Genomic DNA, 25,193 nt, shown 5'->3' on the forward strand with positions numbered 1-25,193 from the left:
ATTTTCACTTGACTGAATAGTATTTTGTATATTGACAGTTTTCAGGTCAGTCATACTGTCTTGCAGCATGTGTTACCTTGCAGCTGCAGCATGATAAGAGCATGGGGTGTAACAGTGGTGTGGCTTCTGCTTCTCTGATTTCTATGTTTCCTCTCTGAAAATATAGATTTTAGCTAATAGCAACAGTTCTACCACCATAACAAACCAGTCAAGCCACTGAATAGAAAATGATCTCTGTTTTTAAAAATGTGTCCTTCACATTTTTTTAATCTCTATTTTGTTGACTGTCTTGGTGTCACTATATACTGTATATATGCATAATGCATATATTTTTTTTACCACACTAATGAACATATAATAATCATATATGTTCCCTACTGTTATTCTTCCATTGATCTCCCAATATTATTTCTATCTGAGTTATGTTCACTTTTAAATTCCAAGGGGTAAGAGATACAGAGGAATCCAGTACTCTGTTATGTGTTGTTTGACATTATGACAAGTAACTGATAAGACTCTATAAACAACTCTGTGTGTGTGTGTGTGTGTGTGTGTGTGTGTGTGTGTGTGTGTGTGTGTGTGTGTGTGTGTGTGTGTGTGTGATCAGCCTGCAGTATGTTTGCTCATTAGTGCAGTACTGATCCTCTGGTCTTGCACTTACAGCTCATGAGATACTTAACACAGTCAATGCGGTGGCACTAGCATCTACATGCAGAAAAAAACCTAAAGTTTGGGATCTTTGTCACTGGACAGTGATGACTCGGAGATGATGTCGAAGCAATCTAAAAGAAGCAGCACAGGGCTGTTGGTGCTCTGTGTGTGTGCGGCTTTGCTCAACTACATCTCTGCCTCTCCAGAGGTCTGCACCAACTCCCTCCTTCCCGGGGCTAAAGGTAACACATGTCCCTGTTTGTGTGTCTGTGTGTTATGTGAACTACTCTGTAGGATTTTAAAATGTTTACCCTATTAATCGCACAGGTCTAAAATATGCAATAAATTAGTCAAATTCAAGTATTCCAAGTAAAATTAACTAAAATGTAAACAGCATTTATAATTGTAAAATTTGTCCAAGAGCTTAGGTTTAACATTAATCATCTTAAAGCAAATAAATGCTCACAATCTTTACTTTTGCATGGGGATAAGGCAATTTAAGTTTATGACCTCACTATAAATGTATACAAGTGTTACTGAGCTGAAAGTTTCCTCAGAGTGGACGTTTGTTTTGTTAAAAAGTGGAGTGAAAATTGTGAGGAAACACCCCTTTAGGGTTTATAGTGCTGATGATAAAGGTACCACGCATGTAATGTCCTGTAGTTTATTAGCTAGCAGTCTGCTACCCCATAGTCTTTTGGAGGGAATGCCTCCCCGTGTGTGTTTTCCATTTTATAACATCCAGTAGCTCGTTCCCCTGCTGATTCAGACAGACAGACCTAATAAAACACACAGTTCAGCTTGTTTTTCAACTCCATTCACGCTACTGAAAAACATGGCTTTTAGTTCTGGCTGAAAACAAGGTTGAAAATATGTTATTTTAGGAGCCAACATGCAGAAACTGACTGCCTGTCTGTCACCAGTGGAAAAACCAGGCCTTTGATAAGAAATTTTACAATCCTTGAACACAGTTAGAGGCATGTTAGCTTGGCTTTCTAGGACAAATATTATTTTTCAATAGTAATCACTGAACTACACAGTCCAGTGGTGGCGTGTGTGTGTAGGAAGTTAAAAAAGTCAACACCAACATCACTTACACTCACAAGGAAGTGAGAGTATGTATGAACTATTTGGACATTTTTCTCTACTAGTAAGAAAGTCCCATTGTGACAGCGTGTATTTAGACAGCTGTTACTAAAGTGAACTGATTATTTTCTCAAGAGTCATCCTAGATACTACTGACCACAGGTTTAGTCTCTGAGCATGTGTATTCTCACGTCTGTGTATCTGAGTGGGTGCGGGACGTGCATTTTTCTGTGTTTCATGTCCCAAAACAATGGCCATGCAACTTTTTAAACAAACATGCTTTCACTACATTTACTGGTACTGTGACTTCAACAGTTTTAAATAGCCTGCATTTACTGACTGTTACTGTGGGTCAAATCAATCTGGGTCAAAATACTTTTACAGTTTAATAATTTTGACGAAAATAAACTTTGAATGAGGTTTTCCCCACTTAAGTCACATAAATTGATCCTATTGCTTACTTCCATGTTAAATCACCGCCAGAATATATTTGACATGGAAGATCTCAATATGATTTGACACCTTAATCACACAAATGAGGCATGTTGGTAATTCTACTGCACATGGTTTCATGTCAGTAGTCCACAATAGGAAAGAATTTTCAGCAGGTAGAATCGCATGCAAAATGCAGGGATTTAGGTTGTTTGAAAACGTCTACACAGCCTGCAAAATTCAAGAATCAATTTTCCTAAGTATTCCTCCAGGCTAATAGAGCGGGTTTGGTGTGATCCTTCATTTCAAAGCTCGGCACTTAACAAGACATTAAGTGCTGTTGACATCACCAACTGCAGTAAAATTACACCTCTAATAGATACTCAGAAACCTCTCAAGATTTTTGTGGCAAGAGCTCTTTGAGCTTTTTGGATGCACCAGAGACGTTTCTCCTGCACCTCATTTATGCTTCAACTCAGTGTCATTAACACTTTTACTCTGTTAGTCCTTTTGAAAATGATTTAGCCAGGCTTAACATATACGACAATGGAATATGAAGAGTCAAACTTATGTTTATCTACAAGTGATTCAGACTGGCCTTACCGTAGCACTTGCACCCAAACCCACAAATGGATTTTGCTTGAACCCATACACTGAACACTCATTTACCGAAATACTGTGGTATAGTGATTCTTGGCCAACTGATAGTTGCTCTAATGTATCATCATCCTGTGATGGCTTTGATTCTCCATCCGTGTCAGTGTGAATGTGCAGATTTAACCACTGAAACACTGGGAAAGCAAACAGTCGTACACACAGATATCTTACCAGCATGCCTCTGAACAGAGCTGTGCATGAAAGATAACGGCAAGTATGTTCTCCTTTCATCCTCTTTGCTGCCTTTCCTTTTTAATCCAGGAGATCAAGGGGAGGTTGGAGAGGAGGGAGATCAGGGAAAACTGGGGAAGAATGGACCACCGGGATTTCCAGGTATCCAGCATCCATCCACCTTTTCTGTAGGTGGATGGAGGAGAAGGGAGGTTCACTGGCAGTTTTAGTCATAAATGGCTACTGTAAAGTAGAAATGGGGACAAGAACAATACAAGACACTTCCCTGTTAAAAGACCAGTCTCACCAGACTCTAATTTTATTATTGCACTCATATAACATCATCAGACTCCTGATGTGCAGTTGAAACAACGCCCACACCAGTGAAGTGAGATAATTCTCATCCTTCAAGCGTAATTCCCCTGAGAGTTCAGTCATGTTCAGGATCTTGAAAATGACCCAATACTATTACCCCGGAATACAAACTCTAGAAAATTCTTTAAAAAAGTTAATTTGTATTGGAAACTGGTGAAATGGTTTCACTGGTGTTTTTTTTTTAAACCTGTTAACAGAACTTCACAAATCAACAACAACCATACAAAGAGATAACATTTTATGTTTTTATGCCTTTCCTCAATTCCACACAATACAAATGTAACTCTTTCCAAGTCACTTCCTGGATTAAAATGCATTTCATTTTGAATACATCTAAAGAAGTACAGAAATTCCCACATTTGGTATCATTATTAGCAAGTTTCCAACATGTGCAAGGGCTTCAGACAACCAAAAGGGAAAAGAAAAAACTGATGGGTGGGAAGCTGCATTTCATTATGTTCACACAGAAATGTAAAGTCAACAACATTACATTTGCATTGCTGCTGTAAGATGTAAACAACCCAGTCTGACTTTCTGTGCTCTCAGTTTCCCCACGTAGACAGTCTGTGTGACTTTGCCCTGGCAGCAGCTTTTGCTTTTTCCTGCTCTAGACACACTGCTTTCCTTTGCTGCGCAGTAGATACAGAGGCCCGCCCTGCTCTGTGACAGACAGACCTGCACTGCTGTGTTTCCGTGGAGAAAACAGACGTGTTAATTGCTGCTGAGGAAAGCAGTGGCGTGCCGCTGTGCCGTGTGCATTCCAACTGGGCTGGCGGACTATCTGGCCAACCAACCAGGCATATAATGTATACAGATGTCTGCACATACAGCCACAGACTCACACGCTGAGGCATACATACAATGTGCTGTATACACACAAGGAATGAAAAGTCATAGACACAAGGAAGAATGTCCACATAGACACACAATACACAATTGGGTACACAGGCAAACACACTAAGCACTGGTTCCTGGCTGCCCTTCTTGTGCTTGTTCGCAGATCCTCATACACACACACACACACACACACACACACACACACACGTGCACACACTTAACAACAGAAACACATTTCTCCTGTCAGACAGTGAGAAAGACAAATGCCAGAACTGTTTGAGTCACTTCCAAAAGGAGGAAACTATGTATATGTGAACATTTTTCAACTTTTCAACTTTGCAAACCTTTTTCAACAGTATAGCAAACCCGGTCATTATGGTTTGTCTGTTTGTGTATTTGCTTACTGTATGCATGAACGCAGTTCTCATGATGATTTTGTAATTGCAGTATGTCAGCAGCTCAACAAATGACGCATGTATTCCCTGTCTCAATTTAGGCCCCTTTACAGGAAACAGTTGCTTAATTTTGGAAGGCTAAAAGGGAATACATGAGTGTTAACGCTCCGGTGGGCAACAAAAACAATTTGTTGCGCTAAGCTTATTAATGTCAACAAACAGCTCAGCTTGACTTTTATATCTGTTAATTGTGCTTTACTCAGAGCTGCTGTTGAGGTTGGAGTTTCGACTTACAGATAGCAGATCCTGGTGTTATATAATGTACTTAATTCTTGTGAAGAACCTGTTGGGACAGTTAGCAGCATTCAACAAACGGAAAATCTGGCTCAAGGCCTGTGTTTCTCTTTCCACTGGCCGCTAAGCTTTGAAAAGAAGAAATACTGGTATTAATATTTGCTTATTATGATTGAGTAAGCACTGTGTAATGAATGAGCTGATGGCTGCTTACCAATTTAGACCAGTAATTGTAGGCCTTTAAAACATCTAGTGTGTTAATGAACATGTTTTTGAGATAGCTTAAGGTTGTTTAAAATGTGCTTTGTGCTCCATGATTAGAATGAAAAATATGGCCCTCACCTCCTTTATCCTCCAGCAGCTGGAGAATCCAGACGTTAAACCAGTTGGAGGGGTTGGCCATTATAAAGAGTGACTGCAGTGATAGGAAGATCTGTTATCTGGATGTTAAGATAGACAGTTTAACTGGCGAGCATGAACACTGTGAAAACAAGACTGATCAACTTTTATAGACACACAAGAAATAACATGGGACCAACAGATTCAATTTCTCCATATAGCAAAAAACAAACACCTATAATCATACATTCTGTTCTCAGGTCGGTATTGTCAAAATATTTACTTTGTGATTGTGCTTTCACACAGAAAATTACACAAAAATTCTGCACAGATCATAGTGGAATTGTGAAATTTCCCAAAGGCCAGAGCTTTAGTCTACCAGACCGCACACAATCCATAAGACCTCACACCTTCTGCCAACACTTCTCACAAATCATCAGGCAGAAAATCAACATGAGAAAGTGGGAAATAGTAGTGAATAGCCGGCTCTGCATGTGTGTGTGTGTGTGTGTGTGTGTGTGTCAAATCCCTCTAATAGCAATAGGCCCCTCCAATGTGTCACTTAGAGTTTCAAACGCTATTAATTTCCAGTTGAATAGTTTCCTGAGGAAATACTCGTTCAAGTGCTGGCAGAAGGCCTCAGTCTGCTCTGTAGTTTTCCCACACACACACACACACACAAAATATCTCTCTACCTCATTCTGATATTCTGCATCCTTCTACACTTTCACTGTAACATTCACTATTATCCTTTAAGTTTCTCAGTATCTCAGTTAACTTCTGACACCAAACTAAAGCTAGACAGAAGTCAGCAATCAGATTACAGAGAAAAACTGTAATCAATTACAGTCATTAACCTCATCAAAAAGTCTAAGGGCAATTATAAATATTCAATACAGATGCTTACAAATAAAAAAAAAGATGTTCAGTGTACCAGAACATAAAGTTGGTTACACCCTGTGTGCAGAAATCATAGAGTAACTGAAAATAATGAAATAACATAAACAAATAATGAATAATGAGTCAATTTGCTGTTTTGTCTGAGCCATATCCTGCAACAATGCACATTGACTAAAAGACTGTCTTCAGCCTGCAAACAGATTCCCAGTACAAAGTACTTCAGTTAGTGCCCACAATAAATCATCTTTTTCCCCCACTAATTTATTTACTGACATAATAATCATAATAATCATGGCATCAGTTTAGTAACCAAACTATGCAGAAATTGTCGGAAACAAGCCTCAGGGCTCACTGAGATCATTTCCAAAGGATGAGATGAGAGCATGCAATCATATTGATTAGGCTTGAAAACAACAAAACAATCAAGAAACAAAAGAAAACGGATGAACGCCACAATACAGTCATAGTTGTAAGAACAACAAACTTGAATGTATGACTGAAAATGAGGGCGCTTTTCAACTCATGATGATTCTGACATTTACATAATGTAGTCGGGATATCTACCATATTTACTTTGGATAAAGTGTGCTGATATCGTCTATTACGGACACTGTTGGATTTGAAAGTCATTATCAAACTGAGATGATGGGATTTCTTTACCATGCCTCAAATATCTGTCATCCTCTCCATGATTATCCTCTACCATCTTCTTGTCATCCGTCTTTCTTCTTCCCCAGGAAGGCCAGGAGAGAAGGGACTTAGAGGAGAGGAGGGCCACACAGGAAAAATGGGACCTACTGGAGACAAAGGTAAAACAAACGGAGGGCATTTTGATATCATTTTAATCTAGACTTCATGTTTCTACATGTAGTATGTTGTATTGTGGGTGGTAAACACTGTTCCTGTTTCTACCTCTCCATCCTTCTCTCTTTCTCAAGTAAGCCTACACCACAGTGGAAACACAGGCCTTATTACAATTCAAACACATTGTGCACAGTTCAGTACACAGTAAACAAACAAGAGACTGCATCAAGAGCAGAGCTTCCAACCCTCAGTGTCTTGTTAAAAGAGAGAGAGAGAGAGAGAGAGAGAGAGAGAGAGAGAGAGAGAGAGAGATTTGTGGACTTTCTATTATGTGTATCCATTTGTCCTTGTTCCAGTGCAAGTAAATGTTTTCAACATGCAGTAAAAAGCCTGTCGTTGTCAACAACAGGCTACAAAATGGCAAATGAAGTAACTGTGAGGTTCAACTTTATAATTGCCTAAAAGAAGAAATACAGTTTCCTGAACTCCTCCTCAGCTTGGACTGCTGCTCCATAATCATAGACTGAAAATGTTAAAATAAGTAGAAGTGACAGTTCTACAAAAATCAGTGATCTTAATTAGTCCCACGACTAATACACACCAGGAGGAACTGCCTCAAGCCAATTGCAATTTCCAAATTCCTTTATGTTTAAAGTTATCACAGCCAAAGATAGAAGAAAATGTAATCATACAGTATGAAGTCATCCATTTGCTTTGCCCAGGGTGGCTGAAACAATTTCTATCTTTACTTTTATTTATTTATTTTTTTATGAGCAGTCCAATTTCTCTGCCTTTAGGTATTCACTTTTCTCCAGTATTCATTATGTTTAATATGCTTACAGGAAAGTGGCTGTGCATAAGCCATCTCAGGCAAAGGAGTGAGGTCACAGGTTTGGATTTTCCTTGATCCTGAGCTCATAAAACACCTGGAAAAAAACATGTTTTTCAGGGAAGTGTTGGCTTTAGAGGAATCACAAAATAAAATTCAGCCACTCTTACAGAACTCTGGTCATGTTAAAGAGTCCTTGTATACATTAGCAAAATTGGTGTTTATTCAAGATATATACACGATTATTATGATACATGAGCAGGATTCATTTCTATCTGCCTGAATTATATGCATATATCTATAATTCTATGCATAACCCTAAAACTGTATGTGATTACTAATTTTATATTGAAAATATCAATTCACTGCAGCAGGGCTGTTTGGGGGCATTACACTGTATGCTCCCATAGATATCTGCACCATAACAGGCAATATTTTATTTCATAACAACTCATGCAGCTGCAATACTGGCAACAGGATAAGAAGTTGAGTCTGAAGAAGCCAGAAACTTTTACTTTTCACTAATTTGTTATTCACATGTGTCAGGGTGCTCAAATTGTAAATTCATCCAAATCACTAAAACCACTCAGGCTGGTCAGATTGTACTGGTACAGTCTGTCACTGTTGTGGCTCTTCCTCATACAACACCAGCCTATTGTGATGTTTGTACTGCAGCCCACTTCCCCAAAATTTGCAACTGCCAGTGAATTTCCATAGTAAAGCTGCAGTATAAGTGCATATACAGTATTTGGCTAAAAAAAAATAATAATAATAAAAATAAAATAAAATAAAATTTATTTGGATTACATTTATTCACAAAAGCTACACCTTACCCACATATATGATGTCTATTTATAACATTTAAATCTGGGTTACAACATGTTAAATTTTGTCTTGAGTAAATCTAAAACCGTGTTCAGCCATGTTTAAAGTGTTTTATGTATGATACAGCCATCTGGTGGTGATCCTTTGTAACTGCAACACAGTACCACAATAAACACAAGTAGCTTAGTCGTATTATCTGTAAATAGTATGTGGTAGTACTGTGTTTTATTTTAAGTGACTGAAAATCAGGATCACAGATGTTTTAATCCAAAGGACTGTCTGTGCTTTCTATTCCTCTGTAGGTGACAAAGGTGATAAAGGCTTGGATGGCTCCTCTGGTCTAAAAGGGAAGCCAGGTGAGTAAATTGCACAGTGCACAGACATTGCTCGTTTTCAAGTTGTATGCAAGACTATAACCCCATTCAGTTCTCCGTGAAACAACATGATAATGTTACAGCAATTTTGCATTTAAAAATAAACAGAGAGACAGAAAACGATTCCACCTCTCTAAGATTTTCAGTCTTGTGGTATTCAAGTCAGTTATACTATAAAGAAAACAAACAGCACTCCTTTGAAACGTTTAAAGTCACTCCAGATACTCTTTGGGATTCTCCCTACAGCTGTCATACAGCATTAAACACACTGCAGTCAGAAGGATGTATCAAAGCAGTGATAAGTTTTTCAATATTTTGGTTGTGTACTCAAGAATCAGATGATGTAGATGAGTGCTGACTTTTGGGTTTAAAGGTCCCATATTTTACACTTTTGCAGTGTTTTATTTGAAGTTTTGATATCGATAAGAAGATATATTTGTGATTTTAAGTATCCAAAGCCATCTCAGTGTAGTTTTACATCTCCTCTCCCAGGCTTCTCTCTGGAGCTCTAGTAACAACAGGTCAGTGAGCCTATCTGAAGAGAGGCTGCTGACTGTTTTCTGAACGATCAAATAAAAATAGAACAGATTTCAGATAAAAACCCAGAGAAATCAAATCCCACAAAGCTGGATGGTGGATCCAGATGGGCTGGGCTTGGAGCATGGCTGAGAGCAGTGACTGCTTTGTTGACATCACAAAGCTGAATATGAGCTGTGTGCATTTCTCTGTGGACTGAGCACTTTGATATTTTCACAGTATTAATATAGCCTAGAACCTAGACCTGCTTTGTATTTAAAAAGACATGGAAATCTCACTTCCATACAATATGGGTACAGGGAACAGCTACAGTTCCTACTCTAATCATCTGAAGTGAATTTAAAAAAACACCTAATTAAACTGAGAGCCAGGATTTTAACAGAGAAAGCGCTTTCTACATTGACACTTAATATACTGTTGTATATTGTTGTCACTGCCAAGAAGGGGATTCTGTGCTGTTAAATCCTGTACACATTGAACCCTGTGCTGCAGGCACCACATGTGACTGTGGCAGGTACAGGAAGGTGGTTGGACAGCTGGATGTCAATACAGGCAAGCTGAGGAACGCTGTCAAGTTTGTGAAAAATGGTGAGTCCTTAATGGTATCGTATCTATGGTCCCTCACTATGTTAACTGACAGTAAGCAAGCTTAATGTCCTCAAAAGTGTGAAAATCATATCATGCATCATTAAAGATAAATTTTTTTTTGGGAATAAACCCAGTGGCGTTATAGATACAGAAAAAAATACATTCTCATTTTTACTCATAATGCCCTGTTGATGTCCTGCTAATCATGTGGCTGAATTTAGGTTTGGCCAGCTATAGAAAAGTTTAATGCCACATTTTGGCCCACTGACTTCTGATTTGTTGATCGGAAAAAGTAAATGGCCTAACCCCCAGTGACCTTTAATCCTTAATTGTCCCCCTGTGCAGTCATCTTGGGGCTGAGAGAAACAGAAGAGAGGTATTATCTGCTGGTGAAGGAGCCCAAGAGGTTCAGAGAGGCTTCAATGAACTGCAAGCTGAGAGGAGGCACTCTGGCCATGCCAAAAACCACCAACACCAACCATCTCATGGCAGACTATGTCAGTCAGGCCGGACTGACAAGAGTTTACATAGGAGTGCATGCTCAAAGTATGGACGCAGTAAGTGGTCTCCAGCAAACACACACACACACACACGCTTGTACTTCTATCTTTGTGAGGACACTCACTGACATAATGCATTCCCTAGCCCCTAACCCTAACCTTAACCTAAACCTAATTCTAACCATAACTCTAAAACCAAGTCTTAACCCTCAAAATGTGATTTTAAGGTGTCTCAAAAAGTCAGGACCTGCCAAAATGTCCTCACTTTCCCAAAATGTCCTCACTCTGTTAGTTAAATACTTTTTTGGTCCTTACTATGTAGCAAGTACAAGTACGTACACACACACACACACACACACACACACCACAGGAGTTGGAGTGTAATATCAGTCATCAGTTGTTCAGTGTGAAGAGAGTGTAAGATTCATAAGGTTGCATAAGAAGTAACAAAAACCCAGAGAAAAATGGTTTTCATTTCCTATCTAAAGAAGGATGAGTATGTAGGGCCAAATTCCTCTGAAAACTGACTAAATGATGACACACTATTCACTATTATTCATGTCCTGTGTTCATGTCCTCAGGATGGAACAAGCGGTTATGTTTACGCGGACTCCAGCCCTCTTCAGGGGTTTGCAGCCTGGAGTCAAGAAGAGGAGCTGGATTCCAGATTATCTCCAACCACAAACTCCAGCTGTGTGGAACTGCTCAGCACTGGAACATGGGGTCACGTGGAGTGCGAGGCAACCATGTTTTTCATGTGTGAGTTCCCAAAGAGCAGGAGAAGAGGAGGAGGACGAGGAGCAGGATAAAGAGAGATACCTGCCTCAGCAACATTATGAGATAATCAGATGTTCAGACTTGCATATATACATACATACATACATATATATGCACACACTTTATGGACACAACATAGAAGTTTGTTGTTTTTTTAAATTCAAAAAATGATTCATTTTCTATTTATCTTTCGTTCTAGTTTAAACACTATTTCCTTGAGGTTGCATACTGTTACAGTTTTACAGTCTGAGTGTAAGTTATGTGCTTTCTTATATCTGACTGTTTGTGGCACCACAGGCAAACATCTGTCACACATATATGAGCTAGAGATGGCATTTCTTGGGAAAAGTGATAATGGGCAGGTTAAAGAAAACATTCATTTTACAAGTTCTGAAAACTGCTTTTACAACTTGAAATGATCACTTTCTAGTGACAAAAAGTTGAGAAATTTACCTTGAAATTGTGACCTAGACCTTTGACCTTTACAAAATGTAAGTTGCATATATGCAGAAATAGTTAAACATGGTTCTTTCATTGTATAAACTGTATTCATTAGCCAGTGACATGGTGATGTTGTGATACAATCAGTTTGTCCCCCTCTGCAGTTCACTGTCAGAGTGACAGCTGAAACAATGTACCGGTAATGTTGAGGGTGTTTCACAAAGCTCAGATAAACCCACTAGGCTACTGTGCTCTACCTGTTCAGTACAGGGGCAACAGACAAACTTAGTGACAAGTTGTTCAAGAAAGGCGAACATCTTGCAAAAGACTCAGATAGTGTATTTTTCTATGTAGATAGACCGGTTTCATGGAAAACATTTTAACTTGTCATAGCAGGAAAAGTACAGGTGGAACTAAGAATATTAACTATTGCTCAGTTCCATTGAGCCATCATGCACAACGCAGGGGCCCTGGAATTGGCTAAACTAAATGGGATGCTATTATTATTCACTATTGATCATTGCTATTATTAGTCTAATCAATTTGACCTGTGCTTTTCCAGCTGTGATGTTTATCTGCCATGAAAAATCTATCGGACTTCAATCTGTCAGTTGGCCAATAAAACAAGTTTGCATGAATTTTAATGCAGATCTGCATCTGCTGGATATTTAAACAAGCAATTGTTTGTTAGTCATTCCAGTTTTATAAGGCCAGACTGTGTGTCTGTCAGCTTGTCAGTGGACCCCAAGAGGGCAAAGCACTCAAGTAGCCCAGAGCAAAAGTGTACTGGGCAAATTTGGAAGCACATACTGGCATGTTGCCTGGAATACAATGCAGATACTTGGGATTGATAATGATCTGTGGTTTACATCATAAATTGGCAAGTGTGTGTCAATTTGTCATTAACTTTACATGTGCTTCCATCCAAAGTCGTGCAGTAAAGACGGATTGCTGGGGAGACACATTGGGCTGGTAGATTGAAATAGTGGCTCAGTCTGAGGTGAGGTGATCAGGGTAGTCTGCAATGATGAGGTTCAAACTTCATATTTCACAGTCCTGAGAAATACATCACCGTCTTCTAGATGGATTTGTATAAAATGTTGTACAGACATTCATGATTCCCAGACAATGAATCACTTCAGTGATCCTGTGACTGTTCCTCTAAAAAACAGATTCTGTTTCTTTTCCTCTAAACAAAGAGATCCTGTGACTTTTCCTCTAGTTCCCTCATGGGTTGACGTGTTGATGTGATTTTGAGTGAAGTCAATTACTCAGTTACTGGCAAAGCTACCGTATGTCCTCCTTGCAGGTACAGGACTCATTGATGGAAGCATTGCACTAGTTGGGCATGGGCGAGCATTGTAACTCTTGCCATTCACGTTTAATGTCAAAGACCATCCTTGAACCAACACAGGGGTCACAGTCTCCCTCTCATATACCACGTGATGACACCAGAGCCAGCTCTATTTGTTGAAGGAGGCTGTGAGATGTGGCTAAAAGCTCTAAAGAAGCTGGGACATGGACATTCAAGTTAACACTATATAAAACTATATAATTTGTTTTCCATGGTTTGTTAACCATGAAAAAGCATTTTTAAGTGCCTTTCTATATTTGCAGGGAAAATGGAACAACACATTTTGAGCTGCTTTGCCCTCAAGTACATTGTTTCACATAACCCAAATCCTATCTTAACATGAGCCATGGTTAACCATAAGAAACCGCCCTGAACAACGAAGCAGTTTTACTTCACCATTTCATTAAAAAACAGTGTTCCCAAAAAATTTACAGAAGAATGTAGCATGCCTTCACAATAAATGTTGGTGAGTCAGTTTAGAAATCAGGTCTCACGTCCTCTCTCAGTTCCCCTCGTTGTTTTACAAGGAATATGGAACAACACATTTAACATGTTGACAGGCATCACAGATGGTGTGATCCCATTACAAGGTGGTCTCTAGTTTCAGTTTTCTTTTTTAAGATTTTTTTTTTTTTTTGGGCATTCTTATCTTTAATGAAAGTGAAAGTGGAGACAGACAGTAAGGGCAGGGGAGAGAGAGGGGCTGACTGATGCAAATATAAGACTAAAATCACAGGTTTAAACACACAGCTATACTGCTACGCAATCATAAGCGTACACCTGTAAAGTGTAAATGGTAAATATAAATGAATGTGCCATGTTTGCAAGCAAAGTAATTTTAAAATATGAAAAACAGAGAAAGAGTCAATAAAATGCTTCATATATCCACTACAACTCACAGCTAATGTCAAAAAATGTTTGGGTGCTGCTTTAAATAAGACTCCAACCCAAGGTGGTGTCTTTTCCAAAGGAAACATTTATTTCCCATAGGTTTGCATTTGTTGCGTCAGCAAATCATTGAACCTTAATAAACACAGTTTGACGCATCACTTTCAAACTCTGTGTGAGAGTGAAACCCAGGCGCGTGAAAGACAATAACCACAAATCTGCAAGATGTCAGTGGCGTTGAACAGCGAGTCGGGGGAGGTCACAATTGACAGCTGGAGTCTGATGCCTACTGGCAACAGATCGAAATATGGATCAAAATATGGTAAGAATAAACACCTAACCACATTCCTGCAAATATACAGTACAACATTTAGGGACTGAAAGCTGGTAAATTATTATGGATAATTACACCATTTAACAAAATAACATATATCTGCATTGCTTATTTGTGGTTCTCATTGCCTTATTGTGGTAATGTATCATTCAGTTGGGTGGATTGGAGCTGTCGCCGTGTGTCTGGTGCTTCTTCTGCTGTCCGTGATCTTAGCCTTGGTGATCCAGAGTAAGTACAACACTGCCTCAACATAAGCATAAGTACACAGCAAAATCCTCAATGTTCAGATGATCACAAGAGTGCAGAAATCAGTTATAAAGAGTTGGTTATAAAGTCTAAGACAGCATTTAAAAATCATCTTCCAGAGCCATATCAGCTGTAAAACTCCCACGAATGCTTGATTTTTCAGTGTGTAGGAGTGATCAATATGTATTTATCACAGTTTTTCATAGATTCTAAATTAACTTTTTGCAGATGGCAGAGCTTTCAGCCATTGGAACAAACTTCAAGTTGGACTGATGGAGAGTCAAAACCTGGTTTATAATCTGACTAAAGATAGAGATGCTCTGAGGAATGAGCGAGACCAACTGAGGATTAATTCCAGCAGCCTGACAAAAGTCCTAGAAGTGCTGCAGAGCCAGTATAATACTGTGGCTGCAAGTCGAGATGAATTACAAGAGGAGGTCAGAAGGTTAAATCTCAGCTTACAAGGTAAGAAATTTACTTGAGCAATAAATTGAAACTGGTGTAGAGAGGAAACTGAAGAGGATGCAGAAAATAAAGACACATTATAAAACAACAGGAGAGTTGGTCAGATCATAAAATACATTCTAATACATAATTCATTAAATACAAGAGTCAGGGTAATAAGAGGTATAGCATATCAGACCGTTTATGTAATCTAACTATATAATACCTATTTTAATACTGAATGCCTCTGTATAACTCTGTAAAAATCTTGTATCCAAAATAGCAACTTTCCAAGTCTAAATTCCAGTTATCTACAAATTTCAGCCTAGGCTCTAAGTCTAGGCTCACTGCATGATATTGGAGCTATCAGTCGTTACAAGACACTGAGTCTCGATCTTTTCGTTGTCACAGTGAATGAATATTATGGCAGTTATTGTTTTAAAACCTTAAACTGTTGTTTAAACAGTAGTGAAAACAATAGTCTGCATTTAAAGTTTGATAGGTGGTGTCTTTTTTAAACCTTTCCAAAAACCAAAAGTGTAAATACTCAACTGTGTGTTCGTCAACTCTAATATGAGATACACTTGTTAGCATGCCTGCCTAGCTTGCCACCAGTAACCTCACCCAACTTTACATCTGATATCAAGGAGCATTTCATACTACATTATTTTGTTGGGTGGACACTACTATGTCAACATAAAGGCTAATGTTGGTGGATCTGTCCTACTCTGCTGGATTTGAAGTCAGGTAAACATGCTGACTTTTTGACTTGGATATGACGCCTTAAGGCCAATTTATCTTGTTCAATATTTCAGTTTCTCTTTGGTCTGATGTATGATTTTGGGTAGTGAGAGTAGGTACATGCTTGAGGGGAGGCCAAGCCACATGGCCACTTTGGGCTTTTATTACTAACATCACAAAATTATAGATATCCTGTGAACCTGGACTTAAGATCCCAAAATGTGTTCCCTGCGAGTCCCCAAATCATAGTAGTTTCAAGAGCAAAATAACTAAAACAAACTTGTGCTTTCTCTAGAAAAAGTTTGCCACGTCGGATGGGTGAAATTCAATAACAACTGCTACTATGCCTCTGAGAAAGGAGTCGTTAAAACCTGGCAAAACAGCAGAAAAGACTGTCAAGAGAAAGGAGCAGATCTGGTGATTATAACCACACGTGCTGAGCTGGATTTTGTCGTCAAACTTTACACCAGAACCTGGATTGGTCTGTCTGACATAGAGCAAGAGGGCAAGTGGGAGTGGGTGGATGGGACTGACCTGGGAAATGGGGGATTCTGGCAAAGTGGGGAGCCCAATAATCATGGACATGAGGATTGTGTGGAGATCTCACGTTCAACCGGGGAATGGAACGATGTGTCTTGTAACACTGAAATACCATGGATTTGTGAGTATTGAGATCCATTGTTTGTCTTTCAGTTGATGTGATTCAGGTCGTCCCATCATGGAGTACAGTCCAACAAATATAGATTATTTTTTATTCATACATATTATTCTCCTGCCTCGCAAATGTCAAGGGCCATGTTGATGTTTGGACTCCTCCTGGACATATCTACATTACTAGACAGTCTGAAAACAACTGTTCTTTTTGCTGTGTCTCCACTGTGTCTCTGTGATTTTACATGCAAGTCCTTTAGACATAGCTTACTGTTTTTTCTAATTTCTTATATCAAATAAAAAAAAGGTAAAAGTGACATGAAAATTGATGTAGAATAATCACAGTATTGCTTAATCATATTTTGTACCTGCTTTTATCAATAATTAGTCATTTGCAGAAAGTAAAACTAAAATGTGCAATGTTGCACTCTGAATGTTTCTTCCACTGCTTCTTGAATAAATATTAAAAGATTTATTTCTGGCGTCCTGCTGTGAGATGGAAGCGAGGCCTGCAGAGATCTACTGTGCTAAATGTGTTTCCATGTACAGAGAACGGGGTGAAATCTGCACTTCCCAAAACTTCTTTACACATTTCCTTGATGCTTGGAAAACATCTGCTGTAAAACTAAACAAAAAACTAAAGACTTACGATCTAGCAGTCCCGGTCTTATAAACCATCCTTACATCAGATGACAGGATACAGGGTCTTGTACAGGTCGTATTGATTCTAACTGTTAGCCATGCTAAACTGAACAAAGCCCAATGCCCTTACAGAGGTTATATCAACATTGTTTCACCTTAACCAAGTCTTAGCTAAACATTAACTGTGTTTCACCACAAGAAAGTGCACTTACCATCTGATGTCACAACATAGCAGTTTTACTTCACCAGTTGATTAAAAAACTGTGTTTGCTAAATAAATGTACCCTCCAACGCAACAGGTCTGTGTTTCAGTGCAACCACAGTTATAAATGTGACTGAGTCAGTTTAGAAATCAGTTCTTCTCCAATCTCCTCGGCTCCCCCTTAAACTAATATTTACTTTTTAAACTTCTCTGCTTCAGCACTGTGAAAGGTTAACACGCCATTGTTTCTAAGCCCTAATTTTTTTTTTTTTTTTCTAACAGTCCTTACTCCAACTATTTAATTTGCTTTGTCATTGATATTCCTGTCTGCTGGTGGCTGTTCACACAGAGGGAGCCAAGTGCCCCAACAGACTATTTAATGTTCAGTGAGAGTAAAACTGCTGCCTTCAGTTACCGTTGGAGATACCAGAAGTACAAGATGAGCACACATGATGATTAATGGGAATGATTGCAGAGTCATAAAGGTGTGGAGAGCATAAAACAAGCAGGGGAGTGACCAGCCTAAGGTCTTTCATCATTGTAAACACACTCTTAAGACTTTTATGGCGTACTTGATGCAGACAGCATGGAGCCATAAAGCATATTTAATCTGTCAAAGCCTAATTCTTTAACATGTCAGAATAAAACCTCAACCAGTTAAAACCACTTTTCACAGGGAAATGGCCTATCACCTTTACAAAATTGACATTGTGATGTAGGAGCTTCCGTAAGGTCCTTGAATCTAGCACTGGTTTCCAGGGAGTGGCCCCTGCACCTGTCCGACCTGTTTTTTTTTTTTTTTCGGGGGGGGGCACATGACTTCGGAGGAATTTCCTCGCTGCTCCAGTCCTTTGTTTGACGGAGGCTTTTCAGTCGGAGGCAGAGGTTGAGAGGCAGAGGAGCGGGGGAGACGGAGAGAAGAGAGAGGGTGACAGAGAGATGTCGGAACCAGCCACTAATCCCGCTGCCACCTCCTTCCCAGCGCCAACTATTTCCCTGCCTTTGGGACTGGAAGTATTGAGGACTTACTCTGGAGCTCTTGTCTGTTTAGAAATAGTGAGTATTGCGTTTTGTTTTGTTTTTTTTTTTTGTTTGTTTTTTGTTTTTCATCTGCATGTTATTTATTTACCGGTGACCCCTGTGGTGTTGTAGAAGTCTGCCCAACCTCTACTCTGTATTTCTTCATTAATAATTGATGGCCCCTTGTTGGTCATGTCCAGTGAGACTTTTCCTTCCAGGCTACTAACGCGGTCCTCACTCTCTGATGTGTGGGCTGCTTTGAGTACAAGTCACCAGCGCACTTGTAGTCATGGCCTGAGGCTGAGTTTATCGCCCATGTTTGACAGCCAAAGTAAAGGCAAATGTTGCCTCAAGCGTTGTTGATACGTCTGGCTTGGAGGATCACAGCACCTGTTTCCACCAGTGTAGGCCTAGATGTCGTTGTGAGCATCATCCCACTGCATACTATTAATACTGACTGTAATAACAGTCTATTCATAAGTTCCGGTTTATGCATGACCTTTAACCCTGCAAGGTGACTTCTGTGGTGCTCTAAGCTTGTAATTATTTGACTGTTAATCTTTTGGCCTACTTGCGGCTGCAGCCTGTGTAGCTAGGCCTTCACCGTGAAACAGTCAGTTAAATGCAGAGTCAGACCTGATGTTAAAGCCTTTCTCAACATATTCTTCCTGTCATCAAATAAAATTGTTGCTTTAAGGTTACATAACACCATCATATTCTTTAGTGCTTTAATCAGTGTTACCTTCATGTTTGCCCCTTTGTCCAAAATAAATAAGATGAAAGATAACATTTGCTACTCTGACATACATTCTCTAACCTCTCTTTTCCACGTGGTTTCGTTAACACAATCTGCGTCCTGGTTGCCACCTTTTAAGGGTGCGACCTCACATATAATCGATCCCAATCAGATGCATGCAGTGGGTAACATTTTAAAATTGGGGAAAAGAGAGCACTTATCAGTTCAAGAAAAGATATCAGTAGATATCTTAAGCTGAGGTACTGGAACCGGAATTGGAAGAGAAAAAGTTAGATGTGTGAATCTCTAAGTATGACATACTGTACACACTGTACCAGCATACATACCTTTAAGTCTGCCCAGCGTAACACTTGAACAACATGAACAATTAAATGGCTCCAATCAGTCTCTTTGAAAGTGCTATTGCCAGCTCTGTCTTGAAGTTTACAGAGCTGATTGTCAGCATATACAATAGAGTTCCTATTGCTTCTGTCACCAATGTGAGTTTTTGTTTATGTCCCCAGTTATTTGGTGGTTTAGTATGGATCCTTGTGGCTTCCTCCAATGTGCCCGTGCCTCTGCTGCAGGGCTGGGTGATGTTTGTCTCTGTCACCACCTTCTTCCTGTCCTCCGCCTACCTCACACTCCTCATCACGGGCCTGGCTGACCGCATCAACACTGACTGGAACTTCTTGGTAAGCTGTAGATAAATGAATCGAGTTTGAAAAAACTGAGACTTGAGAAAAGCAGTACTCTCACATATAGAAAAAAGCACTATAAAACAACTGAAAGTGGTTTCAAACAGCATGTAAGTGCAGTCGTTCAGCAAAAAGTCTAGTCACTCAAATTTAAGATGGCTGTCAGTGTTTTATAATGTTGTTATGGCAGCAACTGTTGTTTGGTGCATGAAAGTCAGAGATCTGGTTCAGTGGCAAAACTGCAAGTCAGTCTTATGGCAGTGGCAGTATTTCAGTTCAAGTTGTGCTGTGACCTGTCTACATATTAAACAAGGACAGCTCCTTGGAAGTTAGAAGTCAGTTAGCTGTATGCATTACTGTCATACAGTAGTGAACATACCTGCTGTGTGTGTGTGTGTGTGTGTGTGTGTGTGTGTGTGTGTGTGTGTGTGTGTGTGTGTGTGTGTGTGTGTGTGTGTGTGTGTATTGTAAAAACTAATTCTGACACCAAATCTTATACGTAGACAGGCTTACTGTTTTTACAAAGGAGACTGTTATACCAGTAACTATTGGGACAATTAAAACAAACACTCACTACATAAAGTTACCAACATGAATTATGTGTCTTCAATAAGCTACTGTACACAGTTAGGCAACTCAGTGAGTAAGTAGCTCTCTTGTAAGTACATACGAAGATGTGTGTCTTAAACTGAAATATAAGTAGTTTGTCATCCTAAAATGACACAGTACTTGAAACAATCTGACAGATGTAAGTGAAAGCTTAAACGACACTAATCGGGTGGTTTGAAGAACTTTGTAGACCTGCTAGTACTGATTCACAAACAGAACCTAAACAGGATCTATCCGAATAGTCACACAACCCCACAGTCCACAGAGCCGTGATGATTTTCTTCGGGTTCAGGGAGGTCGGGACTTATCAAGGGACCTGGGAACACATACCTGCACATGGCTCTAATCCTTCGGAACATTTTGCATAAAAAATGGAAGATGCTACCTATGACGTAGCATTGGTCAGCAGTTTCTATTTTAGTGGAAAGCCATACATATAGGCTCGTTTCCTGGGCTAAAGTGAAGATATAAAAATCAGCCTACACTCAAGTTCAGTAATTTACTCTAAAGGGGACTGTAACTCCTACACGTGGGTGTATAATCACTTGGTATACTTAGAGTGAAGTTTAAAAAAAAAAAAAGAAAATAGTGTGAAAATAACCTGGAAACAGTATTACATGACAGTTTCTTAGTTTTGCCGGGCAGGACATTTTCAAATTATGTCATAACTATGTTAAATATATCGATGAAGTGAAAAAAAGGGAGAACCTGTGCCATGTTCTCGTGTTATATCAGTGCAGGGGACTCTGTTAAGACTGGGCTCTCAGACAGAGCCAGCCTTGCCTCAGGCTCCAGGCCCTGCTCCCAGGAGTAGCCAGGCATGTGGGGTTGTTTGTTTTCAGCCGAACAATGAGTGACATGGATGATGAGCTCACACCAAAGCACAACAAAGGCCTGACTGTAGTTCCACCAGGCTCTTAGAGTCAACCACACAAACTCTCATTAACCTCATTTACTCTCTGACACGCCCTCGCTTTCTTTCCTCCATCTCTCTCCCTCCGTCCTCAATCCCTGTTTCTGTGTCATTTCGATTTTCTTTCTTAATATGTTGTTTTTCAAACCACTTAAACCTTTTCACTCTCTTGTATTTTTTATTCTCTCTTGTTCTTTTATCTGTCATGTTTGTTTTGTCTACTGTGTTAGACTTTTCAAAGAATTAAGATGGTTTATTCTCTGTTAGATGGTCAGGTTTGTTATATGAATGCCAAGGTGCAGACAGCTGCAGTAACCAGGCAGCCATTGTCTGATAATTATCCAATGGGATAAACCTCACATTGTTCATTCTTCTTTCCCACACTTTGTCTGTAGTGGTGTACACTTGAAACCTGAACCCAAACAGTTTTTTTTGTGGTCACTTCTAATGCATTCTTCCTTCTGTTTCTCAGGATGTGTTTTACCATTTTGTAGCTTTGCTTTTCTACTTTGCTGCCTTCGTGTTGGAGGCAGCGACTACAGCAGCAAATGGAGGAGCCCACATTACGCCACTGCCTAACAGCACTGAAGCGGTCATGTGCATAACCTACCCTCGAGGCAACATATTCACTGTCCTGAGTGGCAAACAATACAGTATTAATGTGGCAGCTACGGTGAGTGCTGTACATCTTTTCAGATTAGGTCTGTGATATTGCGTACTGCATAATCTGTGCATTTTCATTCATCTTACTGTAGTGCACCCATGGAACTATCTGAATATAGCTCAGTGTCAAACTTATTTAGTGACTTCTACTGAGGAAGAGGAGTTGCTGGGTTTAAACTTTTGTATGCACCTCTTGATACCATGTGAGAGACTGTCCATCTTAGCACAAGTAAACTACTGTGTGTGCCTGTGGTCTCCTGCCATCAGTTAGAACTCTCTGGCCATAAAACAGTAATGATAACTAACTACTGCCTCAGGGTTGTACGCCTCTGCCAGCCAATCAAGTTGCACTTTACGTCCATGTCTGTTCAAACTCATATATAGGTAGTGGAGACTTTGTCATAATTAGCATATGAATTATTGAGTTATGAGGTCACAGTAACGAAATTGGGTCCAAGTGGATGTTGTACAAAAATCCTCTTTGACTGAGAAATAGACGCCATGTTCACAAATGTGCCCTAACCTCTATGCTGGCCAAAAACATAAATAATAATGTTCATGGATTGAGCCAGTTTTCTATATGAACAGTGATACATGTAGCTCTCCCTCTTTGCATTTAATCTAAGCTTGATTTACAAAAAAAAAAAAAAAAAAAGCACATTCTTCTTTGTAGCTACTCCCTTCAACTACTAGATATTTTGATGTCAAAGGCAAGGTCCTTTTGAAACAGTTTGACAGAAAAGTCTGATAAATTATTTTGCAAATAATAATGATAATAACTAAAAATAACAATTTGCTGATTATAGTTTTAAGTAAAGACTTAGTTTGCTTTTCTTTGTTGTTTCAAACCTTTTCCAACTTTTCCCTCTTTTTGTCCCAGATATTTGCATTCGTAGTGACACTATGCTACGGCTGCAGTATGGCGATGGGCTTCAAGAGGTGGAGGTTGTAACCAGGAAAACCGACAAACTAATTTTACAAATGCTTCATAACTTTGGCATGTATGAAAACATCATGACAACATTCACTTCTCCAGAGAAAGCACCGCTAGTATATTTCCAGATGGGGAATCTCCTGTCAGCAAGCGATCACAACATCAAAGCTACACTGGGAAAGTGTAGCTGACAAAAGTTCTGTCTCAGTCAAAACATCTGTCAAGATTTCTGGACAATAATATTCCTGCAGAAATTCATCTGAGACATTCAATGGACTGGTTTTGAGCAGGTTCAATGTGGGCTGTTTTTTTTTTTTGAGAACTGTGTTAAAGTATAGGAATTATTGTCCAGTTAGTAGCATATGAATTTTATTCCTCTGCTGCTAACCTGATGATTTCACTGTTTGTAATTTTCCTTAACATTGGCAGGAAAATCTATGTGGGAAGTTTGGGAAAGCTGTGCGTTTTAAGGGTAATTTTGCAAGATGTAAGTGATGCCTCTGACAGTTACGGTTTTGTTTTCTTACCCACTTTGTTAATGATACAGATACTACCCCATTTCCTAAGTCACATCCTCAGTGAAGAAAATACTTTCCATTTCTATTACCACAAAAACATGTCTATGTATGCCGCCAAAGGGATATGCACGACAGGACATTAATTTTTTTTGGAAAAGACCCAGAAAAACAAAATGATTGTTTTCACTGTCTTCCAGTTACCTTGGTGCTAAGGATCTGCAAGTCACTCTAGATTTAACATGACTGCTCTTACATTTTTATGTTGCCATTATTTAAAATGTGAGTTGATCAGATATTTTAATTTCTAAGTTTTGATTACTTGTTATAAGCACTTTTTGTTAAACGTTTCTAAGTGTTTCATAATATCGTAACTTTGTGCCGCTCAATATTTTTCACATAATTGTATCTGTTACTGTTTGAACTTTCTGAGTGCTGTCCAGTGTGCCTGACTCCAGTGACTTATAAATATAACCTGACCAAGGTCTTGGTTAAACAGATCTGTTATTCTGCTGAGTTCTACTACAAATTAATCATTTAATCTGAGCATCAATAAAAAAAAATGATTATGTCAGATACTATATTCAAAACTGATCAGTGGATTGTTTAAATATACAATACGTTTTAAATAGTATGTTTTTAGTGTTGACCATTATTGTAACTATTGATCATTAAATTGTCAAAATCAATTACTATCTTACTTGCTACATGATTTATAGTTGTATTTATTGTATACTTTGTTTGTATTAGGCCATTAAAATATTGTTATTAATTTAAAATAGTTTAAAGTGAAGCGTCTTTGATTTTGACACCTGCTGTCCTTGACTTTTTAAATGCATTTTAGAACCACAGAAATAAAGGTTTGGAAGAAAAAAAGGTTTTGTCTGTGCATTCCTGCAGGGATGAATTGTCTACCAGTGCCTTTTTTTGACACACTTTTAACACTGTAAGTCGCCAAAGCCAAAAGTTCAAATCCTACACACAGGGGCTTCACGAAAGCAAATACATCAAGTGTACAGCGATATACTGATTTGTAACACTGTCCCAGGCAGCATCATTTTCAACAAAATCCTAAACCAGAACAGACACTGTTACTCCTAAATATAAAAGAACATTTGCTTACCTCCAGCCCTGTCTGCTCACCAAGGGCCCCATTACTGAAATGACACTGAAAAATATACACCCATGGCCAGAAATGTCCAGAAATCCTTTAGGAGCTCACAATAAATTATGCCAGCCCCTTGTATCTTGTTGCTAAAAGCTCACTTGGTTATTCCACAGATTGGCCATGTACTCTGTCATCGATTAAATAAAGTCTGTGAAAGTTGAGAACTAGACTATGAACAAGTAACTTAACCTGCAGCATAATGAACGGAGACAGATTGAGAGACAGCTCAAAGAATAGCTCGCACAAAAAGAGGAGCTCCACAAAAGGATCATCAGAAAAAGGCAGGCTTGCACAAAATCCCAAGTAGACTGGCAGGCCCTGCAACCCCCATCCCTTTCTTAGCTTACCCACTCCCCCATGCCCATGCCTTTGTTTTGGAGGAGCAGAGCAAATATAATAATGATATCTTTCTTCTTTTAAATATGTCACTTGCGGTAGTGGAAAATCTTTCTTTCAAATTAAAGTCTTAATGACTAACTACTGCTGACCCAGTGCATGGTTTACTCTGACTATAGAAAGGGTCAAAACAAGATATAACTTGGAGGATCTGATTTTTTTTTTTTTTTTTAAAGGACCTGTTCCTAATGGCAACACCCAGAATCAACTGTTCAGTATTCTAGAAA

At 39.1% G+C, this 25,193-nt stretch overlaps 4 protein-coding genes across 8 annotated transcripts in view; 3 read left to right on the forward strand and 1 right to left on the reverse strand.

The window, feature by feature from the left end:
• Window positions 1-17,978, reverse strand: part of LOC139612732 (tumor necrosis factor receptor superfamily member 11B-like) — a 79,143-nt gene extending 61,165 nt beyond the window's left edge. The window contains exons 1-2 of one of the 3 annotated variants that reach the window (XM_071468648.1): window positions 17,325-17,978; window positions 6,798-6,931 (exon numbers count right to left, since the gene is read on the reverse strand). In XM_071468648.1, the coding sequence (XP_071324749.1) occupies window positions 6,798-6,800 (3 nt within the window). In that variant the 5' untranslated portion in view covers window positions 6,801-6,931; window positions 17,325-17,978. The other 2 variants (XM_071468646.1, XM_071468647.1) reach the window with 2 other exon arrangements.
• On the forward strand, window positions 639-12,452 carry colec10 (collectin sub-family member 10 (C-type lectin)). Of its 3 annotated transcripts, XR_011686629.1 has the most exons (8): window positions 639-893; window positions 3,088-3,159; window positions 6,875-6,946; window positions 8,898-8,951; window positions 9,999-10,094; window positions 10,440-10,651; window positions 11,176-12,107; window positions 12,171-12,444. XR_011686629.1 is itself a non-coding variant. In XM_071468650.1 (7 exons), the coding sequence occupies exons 1-7, from the start codon at window positions 767-769 to the stop codon at window positions 11,401-11,403; spliced, it is 861 nt and encodes a 286-aa protein (XP_071324751.1). In that variant the 5' UTR covers window positions 639-766; the 3' UTR covers window positions 11,404-12,444. The 3 variants fall into 3 exon arrangements, 2 of the variants coding, with proteins under 2 accessions (XP_071324751.1, XP_071324752.1); XM_071468650.1 differs by having other exon boundaries at window positions 11,176-12,444; XM_071468651.1 differs by lacking the exon at window positions 3,088-3,159 and having other exon boundaries at window positions 11,176-12,452.
• LOC139612735 (hepatic lectin-like) lies at window positions 14,143-16,945 on the forward strand. Its single transcript, XM_071468653.1, has 4 exons — window positions 14,143-14,376; window positions 14,542-14,616; window positions 14,863-15,099; window positions 16,115-16,945. Exons 1-4 carry the CDS (start codon window positions 14,280-14,282, stop codon window positions 16,489-16,491), a joined length of 786 nt encoding a protein of 261 aa, XP_071324754.1. The 5' UTR covers window positions 14,143-14,279; the 3' UTR covers window positions 16,492-16,945.
• A 144-nt stretch (window positions 17,979-18,122) lies between the features above and the next one.
• mal2 (mal, T cell differentiation protein 2) lies at window positions 18,123-24,286 on the forward strand. The gene is made up of 4 exons (XM_071468654.1): window positions 18,123-18,370; window positions 19,595-19,765; window positions 21,763-21,963; window positions 22,834-24,286. The coding sequence occupies exons 1-4, from the start codon at window positions 18,254-18,256 to the stop codon at window positions 22,903-22,905; spliced, it is 561 nt and encodes a 186-aa protein (XP_071324755.1). The 5' UTR covers window positions 18,123-18,253; the 3' UTR covers window positions 22,906-24,286.
• Window positions 24,287-25,193: the final 907 nt, after the last annotated feature.

The sequence above is a fragment of the Trachinotus anak genome, unplaced genomic scaffold (genome assembly GCF_046630095.1).
Source record: "Trachinotus anak isolate AG129_WGS33_773 ecotype Australia unplaced genomic scaffold, CSIRO_AGI_Tana_v1 ptg000032l, whole genome shotgun sequence".
NCBI classification, from domain to species: Eukaryota; Metazoa; Chordata; class Actinopteri; order Carangiformes; family Carangidae; genus Trachinotus; species Trachinotus anak.

What these genes read in the sequence shown, in the direction of transcription:
- mal2 (XM_071468654.1), top strand. Translation starts at nt 18,254, where the DNA reads ATGTCGGAACCAGCCACTAATCCCGCTGCCACCTCCTTCCCAGCGCCA. An exon ending in CTCTTGTCTGTTTAGAAATA is followed by an intron (nt 18,371 to 19,594) that starts GTGAGTATTGCG and finishes TTATGTCCCCAG; the next exon opens with TTATTTGGTGGTTTAGTATG. An exon ending in GTATTAATGTGGCAGCTACG is followed by an intron (nt 21,964 to 22,833) that starts GTGAGTGCTGTA and finishes TTTTTGTCCCAG; the next exon opens with ATATTTGCATTCGTAGTGAC.
- LOC139612735 (XM_071468653.1), top strand. Translation starts at nt 14,280, where the DNA reads ATGTCAGTGGCGTTGAACAGCGAGTCGGGGGAGGTCACAATTGACAGC. An exon ending in GAAATATGGATCAAAATATG is followed by an intron (nt 14,377 to 14,541) that starts GTAAGAATAAAC and finishes TGTATCATTCAG; the next exon opens with TTGGGTGGATTGGAGCTGTC. An exon ending in CTTAGCCTTGGTGATCCAGA is followed by an intron (nt 14,617 to 14,862) that starts GTAAGTACAACA and finishes AACTTTTTGCAG; the next exon opens with ATGGCAGAGCTTTCAGCCAT.
- colec10 (XM_071468650.1), top strand. Translation starts at nt 767, where the DNA reads ATGATGTCGAAGCAATCTAAAAGAAGCAGCACAGGGCTGTTGGTGCTC. An exon ending in TGGACCACCGGGATTTCCAG is followed by an intron (nt 3,160 to 6,874) that starts GTATCCAGCATC and finishes CTTCTTCCCCAG; the next exon opens with GAAGGCCAGGAGAGAAGGGA. An exon ending in ATGCTCAAAGTATGGACGCA is followed by an intron (nt 10,652 to 11,175) that starts GTAAGTGGTCTC and finishes TCATGTCCTCAG; the next exon opens with GATGGAACAAGCGGTTATGT.